This window comes from Ranitomeya imitator, chromosome 2 (genome assembly GCF_032444005.1).
Source record: "Ranitomeya imitator isolate aRanImi1 chromosome 2, aRanImi1.pri, whole genome shotgun sequence".
NCBI lineage: Eukaryota > Metazoa > Chordata > Amphibia > Anura > Dendrobatidae > Ranitomeya > Ranitomeya imitator.
This window is the reverse complement of record NC_091283.1, coordinates 516544808-516563823: the sequence shown is the minus strand read 5'-3', so window position 1 is coordinate 516563823 and position 19016 is coordinate 516544808. Positions and strand designations below refer to the sequence as shown.

The following is a 19016-nucleotide window of genomic DNA, read 5'->3' as shown; positions in this document are numbered from 1 at the left end:
GCAGCACTCTATAATGAAGTTGAAAGGTGCTTTTTATTAGCCCATCAACGTGGCCACATGGGTTAATAAAAAGCACATTTCAACTGTAGTATGGAGTGCTGCTTCAACTTTTTTCTATCTATCTATCTATCTATCTATCTATCTAGCTGTCTATCTGTCTGTCTGTCTGTAGGTCTATCCAGAAGATTGTGGAACAGCACCATTTAATAGCTACTTACTAATGGTTACCAGGCCTCAAGCAAATGCCCAATTTGTTTCATAATGTTACTTATAAAGAAGGCAGCAGTACAAATAAAACAAAATTCAAATGGAAAAAAATGACTTTATTGAGCAGGCAACGTTTCAGTACATGGAACCCTTCTCAGGGGCTTAAGAAAGATTCTATTAACTGAAACGTTGCAATTTTGGGCTCAATAGCTACAATTTTTTTTTTTTCAAATTTGAATTTTGTTTTGTTTAAAGTGCTGACTTCTATATGACTTCTATCTATTATCTAGCTATCTATTTATCTATCATCTATCTGTCTATCTATCTATCTATCTATCTATCTATCTATCTGTCTATCATCTTTCTGTCTATCTATCTATTATCTATCTATCTATCTATCTATCTATCTATCTATCTATCTATCTATCCCATATCTATCTATCCCATATCTATCTATCTATCTGTCTATTATCTATCTATTATCTATCTATCTATCTATCTGTCTATTATCTATCTGTCTATCTATCTATCTATCTATCTATCTATCTGTCTGTCTGTCTGTCTGTCTATCTATCTATCTATCTATCTATCTATCTATCTGTCTATCTTTTTAAATAAATAAAGCATGGCCTCCATATGCCCAGTGCTGGAATGTATTTGGTGAGCATAGTGATGTAAATCCTAAAATGGACAACTATATATCAAAGGGAACTGAAGGAAACTACTTTTACATGTAAAGTAACTCTTGGTGCTCTAGTGATATAGCACAGCAGGAAAACAAACGGGGACCCCTGTGAGCCGGGCCAGGTGGTGCACACCCCTCTGCTGTCATGCAGACACCTCCACACATGCAGTGAGTTTCTTACACTGTCATGTGGTAATGAAAGGGTTAGACTCCAGGGAGCGCTGTATGAAGCTAGACGAGCTCTCCAGGAAGCACACACTACAACTACAAGGAATCCTTCCCCCTCTTATGATAGTTGTTGAACTGTATGCATTTATGTGTGTGATCTGTATTTTTCCTAATAGCTGACACCTCCTTTCTAGGCCAGGTATTGCCACCGAAACACTCAGGAGGCGAAGAAATATTCCCTAATATTGTGTGATAGGTGAATGTGTCACAATACTGTGCATTATTAACTTATTTCTATATTATACCCCAGGGGAGGGGGAGAACAGTGTAGATTAACTCTTTCATTGCCCCTTTCGCCCCCCTAAGTATTGCTGGGCAATACATTGCGTACCCCAGTGGAGCTGAAGGGGTTAATCTGCAATGGCTGTGAAAGCAACTAGAAGCCCTGGATTAAAAAAAAAGGGAAACCAGATTGTAAGAGCCATCGTAGGTGAGTTCAAATGGCCCATTAGCATAGACTGGCACCTAATTGAGCAGTGGCAGAGAAAGCTCCTGCTCCCTCCATGACTAGGCCTCCGTCCACGTCTGCAATTAGCATAATCCTCAGTGGTGACGCTGTGTTTAGAGCATTAACAGCCGATGACTTGTGGTGTAAAAAGCAAATGGTGATTTTTGGTGTAATTATCTCTGGCACCTTGGAGGCTGCTGGCTGGGGAGCGCGGCTGGTGCTGCTGGAGCAAGCGGAGGAGCCGAGGCCATTGTTACAGGAGAGCAGGGCGGTGTATAGGGCAGCCTGAGCTGAGCACGGATCTTCCCCCCGCGCTGCCTCCTCAGGAGCCGGGTCCTCATGCTGGTCGCCAGGCTGCCGGGGAGGACTTGCCGCCTATTCCCAGCGCTGGAGGTGGAAGGAGCTGATGTCTGCTAGTGGCTCGCGCTCCGCAGTCTGCTAAGGTAAGCCGGACCCAAATAGTCTCTCAGTGAATGGCGGAGTCTGTGTCCCAGTGATTTATGACCAGATGACTGCAAGCTCGGTTCAAGAAGAGTTCACAGCTGCCTTTAGCTCCCTCCGCTCTCACACTTTCCCTTTTTCTTAGCTTCTCATTAAACATCTATTTACTGCAATCTGTTTATGTGAATTATCGAAATTTTATGTAGCAATCCAGGAGCTATAATTCTGTCATAGGGACTTGTGGCCAGACAGCCCCATCAAGGTGTGCACAGCCTGCGCCCATTGTCTCCTGCTCTGTCACCCTCCAAGATGGGCACTTTTATCTCTTATTGCATTTATTTCATGCATGAAGACAAAGCAGCTTTCTACTCGAATAAGAATATATATGTGTATGTGTGTCTGATATGTGTATGTGTGTATGTGTGTCTGATATGTGTATGTGTGTCTGATATGTGTATGTGTGTATGTGTGTCTGATATGTGTATGTGTGTATGTGTGTCTGATATGTGTATGTGTGTATGTGTGTCTGATATGTGTATGTGTGTATGTGTGTCTGATATGTGTATGTGTGTATGTGTGTCTGATATGTGTATGTGTGTATGTGTGTCTGATATGTGTATATATACACAAAGTAGTAAAAATATATATATAGCTTTCAGTATATCTAGTTAAATTCATTTTAATCTTCAGTTCATCATTTTTAATTACCCATTTGCCAAAGTTGTATTTTGCTTGCCGATGAGCATGTTATGCACAAATAATAAAAAGAAAACAATAAATGAATATATATATATTTTTATATACATATGCAATTGTTTTCTAGTGTGCCTCAAAGATGGGGGGAGCAGTGTCAGCTAATTGGAACAGCATAGCATTTAATATTTATTATTCAGGTAGAGGAGTTTTTCTTGAACAATTCCTTGGAGTAAATAATTAGGATTCCGACAAAGATAAATGAGCGACATTTGTGACGTGTGGAGAGATGAGGAGCAAGAGCTGCCCAGACCCAGAGAGTATACCTCTCTCCCTGTTCTCTCTTGCTATCTGACATTATTATATGATTCGAAACGTTTTATTATCTCACACAAAACAGCTCATGTGGTCACAATATTTAGTGCTGCACAATAACAAGGCCCCCTGCGACAGAGCAGGCCCACTGGAAACACTGATTGCCTATAATAATAAAATAATAATAACAATAATAATATATATATATATATATATATATATATATATATATATATATATATATATATATATATATTACCCAGCATTTCCACTATGCCTGCTCTATCGCAGGAGGCCTTGTCATAATATATATATATATATATATATATATATATATATATATATATATATATACATATATTACATATTTGCATATGATCTCTGTATATATTCCCACATATCACATGTTTTTGTCAGATTTTATACACTATAAGTGTGCCATTCGTTATTTAATGTCATGTTTGCTACAAGCTTTTTTTTTTTTTTTTTTTTTTTAATAATTTGTATATAACGTTTGTGGGTTACTGTGTTGTGAACCTTTAGTATTAGTCCTATATTAAACTAATTATTAATATTTTTTTGTGTGTGGCGGGAAGGATGCTTAGAAATAAACCTTTCAATGCAGAAAATGCATCTTAAACGTTTGGAACACAAAGAGGGATCCAGTTGTTCTTTTTTTCCTTGTGTGCTGGGGAGGAATAAAAGCAATTGTGGGGCTGCTGGAGGTCTCGGTTGACCCTCATACATCATAGCACCGGGCTCCGGACAGCAGCTATTATCCTGGATTCTTGTGCCGTAGATGAACGCTTCGGGCGCAGGGAGCTTTGCAGCTTTGCGAGTTTTTCTGGTTTATAAAGAGTCTTATTTGGCAAACTGAAAAGGAAGGATAAAAGACAAGGAGAGCTGAAATATTTATTATGCAGGATTTAAGTGTGTGTCCCGTAGGTGAGGCCGGCATTGTGGAGGGGAAGGTTCATTTTAATCTCTGGACATATATATATATATATATATATATATATATATATATATATATATATATATATATATATATATATATATATATATATATATATATATATATATATATTTGGGGTGGATTGACACTCTTTCCTCTTCTTTCTGTTGACATAAATAATGTGATCCGTGTCATTAATAGGGATATTTGAAGCCCCCTGATATATAACGAGGATAAATCTGGGCGTGCTATAAATTGCGGTTAATCACTAATGTGTCGATAATGACATGAATCACACAGTAAATAGCTAGACTCATTCTATAATGATGTTATAATGCTGCTCTCTTTATGTGGTAGCAGAGACTTGATCAATCTGGGCTTTGTGTCTTTTTTCTTGCAGGTTACCTTCACCACACACAGAGGCAGTCAGTGGCAGGTGATCGCGGGGTGCCAATGTTATTCTGTAAGGGTGGGGACACCCTCCGAGTAGGTGGCAATACGTTTTGGGGACCCAGGAGATGCAGAAAGCATCCTACTATGATAACCCCACTCTCTTTGGAGGCTACCCGTACCAGGCAGGCGCTCTGGGCTATGAAGGGCCACAGCAATCGTTTGCGACTTCTTCTCACCTCGACAATGATTTCCAGCGTTCATCTTGTTCATTGCAATCCTTGGGACACAATGGTCCATTGGCCAAACCTAAAACCATAAATGGAAGCTGCATGCGGCCCAGCCTGGCATCTGATCACCACCAGGCCTCCTCTGTCTCCCCCAGTGCAGCGCCCAGCAACAGCGCCCAGTCTGGAGCCAAGTCCTCGTCGGGGAAAACACAGGTCCCTTCCAACACAACCAGCAAACAGATCTTTCCATGGATGAAAGAATCCAGGCAAAACTCCAAGCAAAAATCCAGCCCCCCTGCCACAGGTACTAAAGCCCCCATTCACACCCTGCGTCTGTGAACTCCAGCTCTGTTTACTGTGCAGATCACTGATGGCTAGTTAGCACTACTAGTTAGGCCTGGTAGGAGCCATTTTGTTTCAGGGTGACACTTCCTAATATTTGTGTCTATGATCTTATTTAAAGTGTCTCCGAGACTATTAATCTCTACAAACATGGAGTCTTTACAGATGTTTCACTTACCTTTAAGTGATATTACACCTTGTTTCGAACAGGTAATCACGTGTTGAAAATGATTTACTATCAACTTTGCTTACAAATGCATATTTTTAATCTTATCATATAATAATAATAATAATATAATAATAATGCAAGTACACTACTACTACTAATAATAATGATATAAATAATAATACAAGTGCACGACTATTACTACTACTACTAATAATATAAATAATGTTAATACAAGTACGCTGCTACTATTATTACCACTACTACTAATATAAATAATAATACAAGTACACTACAAATGTTAATAATAATAGTAGTAGTATAAATAATAATACAAGTACACTACAAATGCTAATAATAATATTAGTAATAATAATAATATAAATGATAATACAAGTACACTACAAATGCTAATATTAATAGTAATAATATAAATAATAATACAACTACACTACAAATGCTAATAATAATAGTAATAATATAAATAATAATACACATACACTACAAATGCTAATAATAATAGTAATATTATAAATAATAATACAAATATACTACTATTAATATTACCACCACTACTAGTAATATTAATAATATAAATAATAATACAAGTACACTACTACTGTCATTATACTACTACTACTACTAATAATAATAATATAAATAACTACTGCCATTACTACTACTACTACTAATAGAATAAATACTACTGCTACCTCTATTAATGGTAATAGTAATATTAATAATTCTATATTGTACAACTAATTAGCATATGGACACTGTCAAGCAATTCTGCTGCCAGGTAGCTGAGGCTGGTTTATGTGTTGTTAGCTATCTGTGAAGAAATAATAATTGAATAGCAGATAAAGGTCATAATAATGCATCTGCCTACACTGCTTGATCAAATCTCCATAAAGCAGGGCAGCTTTGGGGGGCAGAGCTCTTAATAAATGCCAGGCTTATGAAGTGCAGACTAATGTGGGCGAAAGCTGGTGGCGAATTTATTATGGACTAATAGTAATGATGTGTGATTTGATTTTCAGCGGCGGAGGGCTGCGCCGGTGACAGGAGCCCCCCGGGTTCCGCGGCCTCCAAGAGAGCACGCACGGCCTACACCAGCGCTCAGCTAGTGGAGCTGGAGAAGGAGTTCCACTTTAACCGCTACTTGTGCAGACCCCGGAGGGTGGAAATGGCCAATCTGCTGAACCTGAGCGAGAGGCAAATCAAGATCTGGTTCCAGAACCGCCGAATGAAGTACAAGAAGGACCAGAAGGTAAAAGGCATGTCATCATCCTCTGGAGGACCCTCACCAACCAGCACCCCACCTCTCAGCATGCAATCCTCTGCAGGCTTCCTGGGATCCATGCACTCAATGACTGCTAATTATGAGGCACCCTCCCCACCCCCCTTTAATAACAAACCCCACCAGAATGCCTACTACCAGACCCCAGCAAAAGGCTGTCCTTCCCAGCTGAAGTATGGGAGCTCGGCTCCAGAGTATGATCACCATGGTTTACAGGGAAATGGAGCCAGCTATGTCTCCCCTAGCATGCAAGGAAGCCCAGTGTATGTTGGGGGGAACTATGTGGATTCTGTGCCAGCACAAGGCCCTTCTATGTATGGTCTTAGCCACCTTGCACACCAGCCCAATAACTTGGACTATAGTGGCGCCCCTTCCATGCCAACCAGCCAGCATCATGCACCTTGTGAACCCCACCCAACCTACACAGAGCTGGCATCACATCATCAGGGAAGGATCCAGGAGGCCCCTAAACTCACCCATTTGTGATTACATAAGGAAGCGTTTCACCTGCAGGGGGCGCTCGCTGGGCAAAGGCACTGCCGAGGGATCAGCAAGAAGCATTTGTGTTGATCTGTTATTGCATTTTTTTTTTTACGTTTTTTTTTTTTACATTCTGGATATTACAGGATTCTAATATGTTCTGTAACCTAACCTCAGTATCATCAATACAAGTGCTTCTGAAGGCCATGCTTTTGCTTGTTCGGGTGTTACATTCTATGGAATAATATAGGCCAACATTAGTGGCTTTTGTTATTCCATCCTACTAGTTGTCCACTAGTAATATAAGAGAAAAACCCTAAAAAAATCCACCTGATCAGCAATAGGCTTGGACGTGTATTGAATATGCCCTTAGCTGATCACATGTGTATTGTTCTGTACATTCAAGTAACAGGAGGTATATTGCTTTGTAGTGGTAGGAACCTAGGCCTTAAGATCAAAAGAACAATGTACTATCTAGATCATTGATTTTTTTTGTGTCAGTTCTCTGTTAAAATATATGGGTTCCAAAAAAAAAGTACAATAATTGCAGGTCTTTCTTAAAGACCCAAAAAAATAATCCTCTGGTCTTATCGTGAATACAGGGTAAATAGTATGCTATACTAGAACTACTAGGAGATGTCTGCCATCAATCTAAGCACAGTGAATTCTGCTCAGTATTTGCTAAGCTATCTGTGTGGGCATCTTTCTTGCACTTCGAGTTTACAGAAGCCCAGCTCATCAGACCTGGAAACTGCCAGGCTTGTGTGATCATGCGGAATATTTATTAATGCTGCTTATGGAATCCGTTAAAACAGTTATTATTTTTTCTCTCTCTCATTTTTGTATTATTTATCCAGCATAATAACGTATTTATGAAATTTAAGAAGGAAAATGTACTTTTTTGTATTTTCTTGTTCTGAGGGTTGTGTTTCCGTCATTGTAAAATCTTACCTATTTAATTCTAGTATTTTAGAGAGATGTTAGTTTGTTTTCTTGTACTAATGGGTAATGTAACTACTCCTACTGGAGGCATGGGAAGACTCATCCAGCTGTTATTGTCTAGCCATGAATAGGGAGGCTGCACAAAACCCTCTGGAGAACTCTTTGTTCCTTGTAGGTCATTTTATTTGCAAAAAAAAAAAAAATGTCTGTTCTAAAAAAAATCCTGGAATAAACTTTGTGTTATAAAATCTGCTTCATGTATTAGTTCAGTTGGAGACAGTTACCAGGCAGGCTGCTATGGTTTGTATATGTGTGAATTTAGAAATGTCAATATTTGCCCTTAACTCTTCTGCTGCCAGTATGGAATCAGCACAGTGTGAGATTTTACTGAATGTAAAAAAGGGAAAGTATATGAAAAGAACAAGACCGTGTTTTCTGCTGTACATGTATATAACCATGCCTCTCTACAAATATAAGTAGCACAAAGATTCAGACAGATAGTGAAGGATGGAGGTGCAAACCAACACAAAACTACAAACATTACACATAATGGAGCTGGAAATACTGGAAAGACATTATTGAACTCTACTAACATGCAGGTCTGTTTTCCTGGTAATTTTAATGTTATGCATGTTTCGTTCAGGCAGTCATGGTGCTTGAATAATAATTAATAATAATAGTAATAATAATAATTGCTAAAATTAATAGAGTATATATTCCAAGATATGTATTGTCAATTATTAATATATATATATATATATATATATATATATATATATATATATATATATATGATTAATAATTAATGAGTGACAATACATATCTTGTAATATATACTCTATTCAGTATAGCTATCAGGAAGGATAAAGTAAGAGTTAATTAACATGATAATATAAGGAAACGAAAGATGTAACAACTGAAAGCTAAATTGCAGCACAATAACAGTGATTATTATATGACATAAAGGAGAAAAAGTGAGACTGAGAGCCTCAGGTATTGAGATAATATTACAGCTATGGGGAAAGGTGAGGAATAGGCCAGTGAGTGTGGAAATATTAAATATAGACGGTAAAAACGTTCACACCAGATCAATGCAGGAGATGTACAGAATAAAACATATTTAATGTAGTATCCTTTAATATGCAGAATTAAATGAAAAAAAAAAAAAAAAAAGATCAGGCATGTAACAAAATATTGTCCTGTCCTCTGATCATATCTCTATTGTTCTGCAGTGCACGGATCTCTCCCCTGGTAGCAGATCTATTCCTGCCTGTTCTTGCTTCAGTCCTCATTAAATCGGTGTCAGATGTAATCCTCAAGCAGTACAGACACACAGCAGTCTGTACATTAAATTACACGGATTTGCTGTTGGCTGCACAGAACATTGGAAAAGGCCAGAATGTATCAACGAGTCCCAGACTAGACCGCAGCGACCTCTTCCTTGTGAGCAGCCTGTACAATGGACTGGGCGCCATGTTTAGCTGCAAGGAAAATGGCGATTCGCTGAGGATGAAAGAGAACAGATGAAAGGCTTTGTGCTCACAATGTCTCACAGTCCTAGCAAACCTGCAATAATATGATTCACAGTTAAGTCAGGAGCACAGCAATAGCATCTATATTCAGATGGCATGCAATTTAACATGTAAAGAAAACTGAGACATAATATATTCTTCCATGCAATATCTATCTATCTATCTATCTATCTATCTATCTATCTATCTATCTATCTATCTATCTATCTATCTGTCTATCTATCCCATATCTGTCTATCTATCTATCACATATCTATCTCTCTCTCTCTCTATATCTATCTATCTATCTATCTATCTATCTATCTATCTATCCTATATCTATCTATCATCTATCTATCTTATATCTATCTATCTATCTATCTATCTATCTATCTATCTATCTATCTATCCCATATCTATCTATCTATCCTATATCTATCTATCATCTATCTATCTTATATCTATCTATCTATCCCATATCTATCTATCTATCTATCTATCTATCTATCTATCTATCTATCTATCTGTCTATCCCATATCTGTCTATCAATCTATCTATCTATCACATATCTATCTATCTCTCTCTATATATCTATCTATCCTATATCTATCTATCATCTATCTATCTTATATCTATCTATCTATCCCATATCTATCTATCTATCTATCTATCTATCTATCTATCTATCTATCTATCTATCTATCTATCTATCTTTCCCATATCTATCTATCTATCTATCTATCTATCTATCTATCTCTATTATCTATCTATCTATCTATCTATCTATCTATCTATCTATCCTATATCTATTATCTATCTATCTATCTATCTATCTATCTATCTATCTATCTATCTTATATCTATCTCTCTCTCTATCTATCTATCTATCCTATATCTCTCTCTATCTATCTATCTTATATCTATCTCTCTATCTCTATCTATCTATCTATCTATCTATCTATCTATCTATCTATCCCATATCTATCTATCTATCTTCTATCTATCTCTCTCTCTATCTATATCTATCTATCTTATATCTATCTCTCTATCTATATCTATCTATTTATCTATCTATCTATCATCTATCTATCTATCTATCTATCTATCTATCTATCTATCTATCTATCTATCTATCCCATATCTATCTATCTATCTATCTATCATCTATCTATCTATCTATCATCTATCTATCTATCTATCTATCCCATATCTATCTATCTATCTATCATCTATCTATCTATCTATCTATCTATCTATCTATCTATCTAATATCTATCTATCTATCTATCTATCTATCATCTATCTATCTATCTATCTATCTATCTATCTATCTATCTATCTATCTATCCCATATCTATCTATCTATCTATTATTATTATTATTATTATTATTATTATTTATTGTTATAGCGCCATTTATTCCATTGCGCTTTACATGTAAGGAGGGGTATACATAATAAAAACAAGTACAATAATCTTAAACAATACAAGTCATAACTGGTACAGGAGGAGAGAGGACCCTGCCCGCGAAGGCTCACAATCTACAAGGGATCTCTCTATCTATCTATCTATCTATCTATCTATCTATCTATCTATCTATCTATCTATCTATCTATCTATCTATCTATCCCATGCCTATCTATTTATATATCTATCCATCTCATATCTATAAATTTACCTCATATCTATCTATCTATCTATCTATCTATCTATCTATTTATCTCATATCTATCATAAGAATGCACCTGCCAGCGTGCAATAAATACAATTAGATATTTGCATTATTGTATATTTGTTTTAATCTACCAAAAGCTAATGTTTCTGGTATACAAAAAAAGGTGTGTGTGTGTGCGTATATATATATATATATATACTCACTAACTTTCGCAGGCAGTGGGCATGTGATTTTTTTCTATTTGGAATGATATTCTTACCTTAGGTCCAGATGGGACAGTCTTAGCAATATTTAGAGCATCTGTGTTCATGCCCTAATCCCATCCCCCTTCCAAAAAAAAACTGTTTTCCACTGAGTCCTGTTGTGATATAAAATTAGCAGGTCTGGCTTCATGGTCCAAAATAAAGAATTCAATTCTGCTTTCCATTTTCTGCTCTGAAATATAAAAAGGGAGAATATTATTACAGTATAAGAAAAAAAGTCGAAGAAGATAGAGAAATAAATCAGTCCCTGTGTGCTGGGAAGTGAAGGCTCCTCTTGTTATGGCCACCTCTTCCTGACTGAGGTTTGCCAGGATTGTTCTAGCCTTACACCCACCACCCACACAGATTTTTGCAGTAACAAAAGTTTCCATGCTTTGTGCCTAAAATCCAGCTCGGAGCCAAAGCTGCTGGGAGCCTCAGACTCTCAGGAATATTTCGTTGAGGTTTTCAGCCTTTTTTTTGGGTCTTGTTCCTCAGTTTCTGGCTGATGAGATTTTTGCCTGGGTTCTCTGAACGTTTCCCATGTCCGCAGTAGAAAGGAGGAATTCTTGGCTGACACCGGCCCCTTCACACCGGAGATTGATCACCCTTCTCTTGTGGCGGCTCAGGAATCTGTAACTCTTCAGCCTCCTGATTACGATTTACTCCTCACACTCACAAAGTGTTTCTCACTTGTCTTGGATATTTCTTCCCCATTAAACGACACACAGTTAGGAGCAATATATAGCTTCTTCTATGGCGTCTGTGTGATTTTTTTTATTTTTTTGTTAATCCTGATGATGATGGGGACAATGTCTCCTCTCCCTTGTTGCCAGCTGGCTCCATTCCTGATGCTTTTCCTGAATATTATTCTGCAAACACTTCCATACTTTCTCCCTCATGATACATATAGCACAAATAATAAATGCAGGATCCATACAGCAGTTTTGGGAACCCCCCACACATTTATAGGAATTAATTCACAGTGATAATGCATTCTTTTTTTTCCTTTTTTTTTTTTTAGCAGGCCTTCTATTCTATTGGTCAGTTGTAGTCACGTGACCAGGAATTGGCTGTATGTCGCCCAGTCTCCAGTTTAATACAGCAAGGGTCCCCCTACGTCTGATTTATCAGCAATATACAATAATAGGGCCTCGGGATTATTGGGACCCTAATATTTTGCTCTCCCACCCCTAGGCTGGCCCAGGGAAGCCATGAATTTTGAATTTGAGAGGGAGATCGGGTTTATTAATAGTCAGCCTTCGCTAGCAGAGTGCCTGACGTCCTTCCCTGCTGTCCTGGAGACATTTCAAACTTCATCAATCAAGGACTCGACATTAATTCCTCCTCCTTTTGAGCAAACAATCCCAAGCCTGAATCCGGGATCCGGCAGCCAGCCCAGGACCAAGAGCCAAAAACGCTCAGATCATGGCCTGGTCCAACAGTCCATCCACCAGCCTGGACATCTGGCTACAGAGTTCCCCTGGATGAAAGAGAAGAAATCAGGGAAGAAAAGCAACCAAGCATCTCCTCAAGCTCCAGCTCCAGCGCCTGAGTCCATAGGAGGCTCCCCAGCAGGTCTGTCTTTGGGGAGAAATGGCTAGAATGTATTGTTTATTGTGTCATTGCTGATTGTAGGGCTGTAATCACACCAGCAGAATGTTCCTCTAGCTATTGGAATATTGGAAAGGGAAAATAACGGTAAATATTTACAGCACAGGAAACATATGGGTTCCAGGGGAGCAGAAGCCATTTGTGAAGATGGTAACAAATGTCATAATATCATTAGTAATGTAAGCAGACCAGGGAGGGTTAACCCTTCTCTGGTCAGAGGCATGTCGCTCCCCTGCTCTGCCCTACACATAGAGAGGTGCATTAGCTGTTGAATTGCTGTGAGTCTTCAGATGGTTAAACCCAGTGATTATTTCTCCAGAACCGCCCGGGATCCAGGACGCCAGCGGCAGCTCCAGGAGGTTAAGGACAGCCTACACCAACACCCAGCTGCTGGAGTTGGAGAAGGAATTCCACTTTAATAAGTATCTGTGCAGACCCCGGAGAGTGGAGATTGCGGCTCTGTTGGACCTTACCGAGAGACAGGTGAAGGTTTGGTTTCAAAACCGCAGGATGAAGCACAAGAGACAAACCCAACACAAAGACCAACAGGATGGAGATCTGACCTTCTCCAATCTAGAGGACTGCGATGATGAGGACGAGAGTCCATCCTACCAGCAAGGAGTAGACAGCAATGACTCCTTGAGGGAGACCGACACCTTCACGTCTGAGAAGCCCAAACTGCCCAGCTCAGGCAAGGAATCTGATCCAAGAAGCCCCCTGTACCCAACACCCACCACTGAGACTGAAGCCAGGGTAGAGGTGGGTTGCATGGACAATGTGCTCTCAGAAAGCCAGGACAATTCCTTATTGTCAGAGCTGACTTTATTCTCTACAGACTCCTGCCTACACATTTCAGATGGCTCCCTAAATAGTCCCGTCCACTTCTCCCAGGAAGATATCGACTTTCTCACTAGCACACTTTGCAGCAAAGATCTGCACAATCTAGACTTCTAACAATTATTATTACTATTATTATTATTATTATTATTTATCGTTTGTTAGTGTCAGCCTCTGATGCGAGAGGATATCATTTATATATGGTTAATGTATTTATTTATGTTTTCTCAAAAGTCCAACGATGTTTCTACTAATTGCTATCTTACAATTTATGCATATTAATTACTTTTAATTCGACAATTTAAAAATTATCAGGATTTGAAATTATTAAACGGATTTTTTCTATTATTTTAGTGACTCAGGAAATCAGATGTTGGTGTAGATCTATTAGGCACAAGGCTTCAGTTAAATAGAGTATTTATTTGAGGTTTATTAGCTATTTTATAATTATTTATTTGACTTTATTTTCATAGACGAAATGTATTTATATTATTCCGTGTGCAGTTTTGACACGTTAATAAAACACAGTTATTCCGAGGCCTTATGTATTTCATTACAACGATATCTAGTATTTCCAGTTACCTTCGCAGGTTTCTACAGTAAAATAACCGATTAATGGCATATTGCATTGTGGTATTTGCAGATTTAATATAATAATGGCATATTGTATAGATTTAATATTATACTTTACATAAGATGTGTTAACTCGTGCGTGAACAGTTATTTATTCCCATAAAATGAGATACGGCCCTAACAGCGGCTTCTTGTATATTGATGCCTGGTTGCTGGTGCAATAGTTGCACTGCTGGATGCAGATAATTGCACTTATTTTAAGTATTAGCACAATTGGATAAAAAAAAAAAAAAGCATTTACCACATATATTTTAATTTGAATTATTGGAAGCAAATGTTGTATATGCAAATGTAACTAAATATTATGAAGACGTATGGATGCATGTATTTGTTGTGATAATATTAACTGTGGGGTCGCTGTGAACATTTTGATAATTAGCATTATAAAGACACAGTGTAGAAGAAACCATTAGATGAAAGCACTCAAAATGGCGCTGCTAGGGAAGGCCTGCAGACAATAAGCCTTGCCACGCACACACCCCTACAGGCACACACACACACACACACACACACACACACACACACACACACACACACACACACACACACACACACACACACACACACACACACACACACACACACACACACGCGTTTTTACATATACGCACATATATACATATAAAAAGAACACACATAACACACATAGGCACATATAGACGCACACATATACAGTACATACACACACATATGTACATATAAACACAAACACATATTTACGCACATACACACACATATATACACACATATAAATATACACACTCACATACATATTTATACACATAGGCACATATGCACACATATATACATTTACACATAAATACAAACACACATACACGTATATACGTTTTTATATATACACATATATACATATAAATACTAACACACATAGGCACATATACACACATATACATACACACATGTACACACACATATACATATAAATACAAACACTTATTTACACATATAGGCACATACACACACATATATATATACACACACATACATATTTACACACATAGGCACATAGGCACACATACACACACACACACACACACACACACACACACACACACACACACACACACACACACACACACACACACACACACACACACCATATCCCAAGCTAACCACACTCTCTTTATAGTACATTTTCCAGTCTAGCCAAATACAACAATGTTGATGGCAGGATGCGAGCTGTGAGTTGTGGGGACATTTATTGGAGATGGGGGAGCTGCGCTATTCTTTTCAGGGTCCAGTTTTTGACAATCAAGGATGCACAGTAAACCTGAGTCTACACAGCATCTGTGCATAAAATATTAATAGCTTTCAAATAACCCCCTGGAGATCCATTTGATCATACCGATATGCACACGTCTCGTGTAAAATGTTTATATTATAGTGGAATTGGAGCATTCGTGTCTATTCACATCTCGCATAAATTGTATTGATGTATTTACCTCCATAGAGCATACATCAATGTGCTCAGCTGGATGCATTGCAATCACTGGCCTGTAAAGCTTGCACATTGTACTAAACACAGAGATACTATGCTGCTAATAAAAAGATTTGGGGAGTGAATTAAATGTATGAGGGACAGATAGATGGAAAGAGAAAGAGAAAAATAAAGAAAAGAGTAAAGCTGATAAAAATATAAATAACAGATTATCAATAGATGGATACAAAATATTACATATTTTTAATCTACATATTAATACTGTCTCTACCTCTGCCACAATAACATAACAGAGCCATAAACAAAAAGCAATCATGTGATCTCACCAATTCAGGCAAATGAGACGCATTCGATCATATGTAGTGAATTATTGAGGGAAGTAATGATTGTAGAGAGGGAGATGAGAGCTGTTAGGGGTCTCCATGGGAAGAGAGTGACGAGACAGTAGGTTGGTTGTCAGGTGTCAGGGTTCTGAGAGAACTTGGGTCATAACAGGGGTCAGCCTTGATGGATAGACCTCTGCAAAGCTCAAGGATCTATATCCGATATTTGAAAAACAAACCTTTAATTACAGAATTTCAGTATATTAATGTAAAGAATAATAATTTCTGTCCCTGGCCAGGAGCTATGTGCCCATATTTTGATGTTGTGAGCAATGACTGACCAGATCAGTATAATAGTGGATGTAGGTGACAGTCTGAGCAATGGTGATTGTAGAAGTGGCAGCATGCTGCTTCTAGAGCTGCAGGACTTTAACCAGGGGATGGTCAGATACTTAATTGATGATGAATAACTTTGATAGAAAAGTGGTGCTCTAGGGTGAAAACATGGAGGGGGCTCAAAACAAAGGCGATTACTGTGCACCTTTATTTCCCAGACAAAAAATATTGACATTTTATTGACAAAAACCTCAAACAAGAACCTGGTCAGACCATAATGACTTTCTAAAGTTCCAGGGTGCTAAGATGCCACTCAGCAATCAATTCCCCTCCTACTCAATGGACTTAATGTGCGACCTCCTATTGACTGCAGCAGGACTTACCATGAGTCCCAGGTGATGGCTGAGGATGTGAAGCCCTTCTGGCTCTGCAGCAGAGAATATACAGAAGCACCTTCAGTCCTCAATATTGTGGAGTGGAAATATGACACTAGTGTCCAGCTAAGGTTAATGACTGAACTCCCCCTGCCTTACAGATCTGTGATTCACATCTATTATGTTTACTTACAGCGAAGTTTATCATATCCCCAAAATTAGTTCTACTGAGTTTGCAAACTGATGAATAAATAAAAGCTTCGGGGAACATTCTGTAAGTAGCAAAGAGCAAAATGCACAAACAGCCTCAAAGTAACGGCCAACCAGAGAAAAGGGTTAATACTGGGTGCAGGACAGGTGCTAAACCGCAGCTTCAGGAAAGTCGGACATGTGAAATGTGAACTATATGTTGTGTTCACACTGTGGCTACGTTCCCATGATGAGATTTTGGTGAGTTTTGGGCACTGCAGAATTTCTGCACCAATCTGTTTTTTTTTTTTTTTTTTTTTTTTTATTGCATTTTTTTTAATGCGTTTATGGTCACATGTTGCGTTTTTGCTGCTTGTTCACTTGCGTTTCACAGCACTAGCAAAGTCAAAGTCTGTGAGATTTCAGAAATCTCATTCACCCACCCTCCCCCGACTGTTTTTGCAAAATGCAGCGTGTCGCTTCTTTCATCGTTTTTTTTTTTTTTTGTAGCACTTTTCACCCATTGAAAGCAATGGGTAGTGCAAAAAAAAAAAAAAAAAGTTTAAAAAACGCAGGCATCAGGTTTTGCTGCGTTTTTGGTTCCAAAACCTGATGAAGTTGAATGAGATAATTTCTTTATGCACTATACTTTATCAGAATGCACAAGACAAATGTGCCCTGACAAAACCGCAGCAATAAATGCGCAGCAAAAACAAACCAAAACCTGCTTGTAAGTAGCTTAAACTTTGCTTAAAAAAAAAAACGCCGCAAAGTTGCAACATGTGAACATAGCCTTATTTGACGCTGCATTTTTTTGTCTCTTTGATATGTCAAGCTAAAGCTGCTTCGTTTTTGATACTTCCTGGTATTTGACTTTGACAAAACTTTATTGATATACTTACATGTGGATTACATGCAACTTTGATGCATTTCCACAGTGTAAATGCACTAGAAATGCATGTGATTTTTGTACCTGTTGATTTTCCGCATCTAATGGAAGTCTATGGGGAAAATCTTCACATAAAACTCAGCGTACTTGCAATAAAAATTGACATGATGTGGCTTTGAAGCACGCACCGCAGGTCAGTTTACGCTGTGTAAAAAAAGCACAGTGGTTATGAGATTTCTATAAATCCCATCCACTCTGCTTCAACTGTAAGGTTATGTGCCCAAGATCCAGAACTAGCAGCTCTTTGGACACAGTGTATATTCGCTGAGTCCAAAGCGCTGCCTTCTGTTGACGGCAGGTGAATCCGCATGTGTTCACATTCACCGCATGCAATACATTCTATTGGTGACATTTCTGTAGAGGAGACTCGTGTCTACGTAAGAGAAATTGACATGCTGCGGTATGGAGAGACGCACCGCATGTCAGTGTCTGCAGGGGTTTCACAGGCGCACATTCACGCATAGTGGACATGGGGTTTCTAGAAATCCCATCCACTATGCTGTAACATCTGGCTGCTGCGGGTTTGATGCTGCATAAATACGCAGTGTCAAACCCGCAGCAATTCCTGATCATGCCCGGAACGTACCGTAAGACGTTGCGCTTTTTTTTACGCAGCAAAACTGCGCAAAGTAAAAAATGAACCAAAACCAAAAACTCATAGTGGGAATGTAGTCTTTCTGCTGAATTTTTGAAGTGGAAAGTTTTTTCTACTTTTCAGTTTTTAAGGAGGATTTTGGAGCATTTGTGCTTAAAAAACTAAGCAAAAAGACTCAGCGTAAAAACACACTAGGCGCTTTTTCAGCATTTGCTTCCTGAAGCAAAACCTGATCTATTGGCAGAAGAAGCTGCAGAAAAAAAACACGTTTTTTTTTTGTGGTGTTTTTAATGCATTTTTTTCATGTGGCTGTTTTGGCATGCTAGATTTGTCTCTTGTGCATGCTGATTATTATTATTATTATTATTTATTGTTATAGTGCTATTTATTCCATGGCGCTTTACATGTAAGGAGGGGTATACATAATAAAAACAAGTACAATAATCTTAAACAATAC

At 38.1% G+C, this 19016-nt stretch overlaps 2 protein-coding genes and 1 long non-coding RNA gene across 5 annotated transcripts in view; 2 read left to right on the top strand and 1 right to left on the bottom strand.

Annotated features, from left to right (window-relative positions):
* HOXB3 (homeobox B3) overlaps positions 1-8061 on the top strand; it is a 19176-nt gene extending 11115 nt beyond the window's left edge. For 2 of the 3 annotated variants that reach the window (XM_069751746.1, XM_069751747.1), the window contains exons 3-4: positions 4373-4896; positions 6141-8061. In XM_069751746.1, coding sequence (XP_069607847.1) covers positions 4491-4896; positions 6141-6886 — 1152 coding nt within the window. In that variant the 5' untranslated portion in view covers positions 4373-4490 and the 3' untranslated portion in view covers positions 6887-8061. Of the gene's footprint in view, positions 1-1082; positions 2012-4372; positions 4897-6140 lie in introns of those variants that run through there. The other variant, XM_069751748.1, reaches the window with a different exon arrangement.
* Positions 8062-8914: 853 nt separating this feature from the next.
* LOC138664774 (uncharacterized) lies at positions 8915-12087 on the bottom strand. Its single transcript, XR_011318384.1, has 2 exons — positions 11268-12087; positions 8915-9388 (listed from the first exon to the last, which is right to left on the bottom strand). It is a non-coding gene; the product is annotated as an uncharacterized lncRNA (long non-coding RNA).
* Positions 12088-12324: 237 nt separating this feature from the next.
* Positions 12325-14049, top strand: HOXB2 (homeobox B2). Its single transcript, XM_069751745.1, has 2 exons — positions 12325-12828; positions 13184-14049. Exons 1-2 carry the CDS (start codon positions 12465-12467, stop codon positions 13816-13818), a joined length of 999 nt encoding a protein of 332 aa, XP_069607846.1. The 5' UTR covers positions 12325-12464; the 3' UTR covers positions 13819-14049.
* The last annotated feature ends 4967 nt before the right edge of the window (positions 14050-19016 follow it).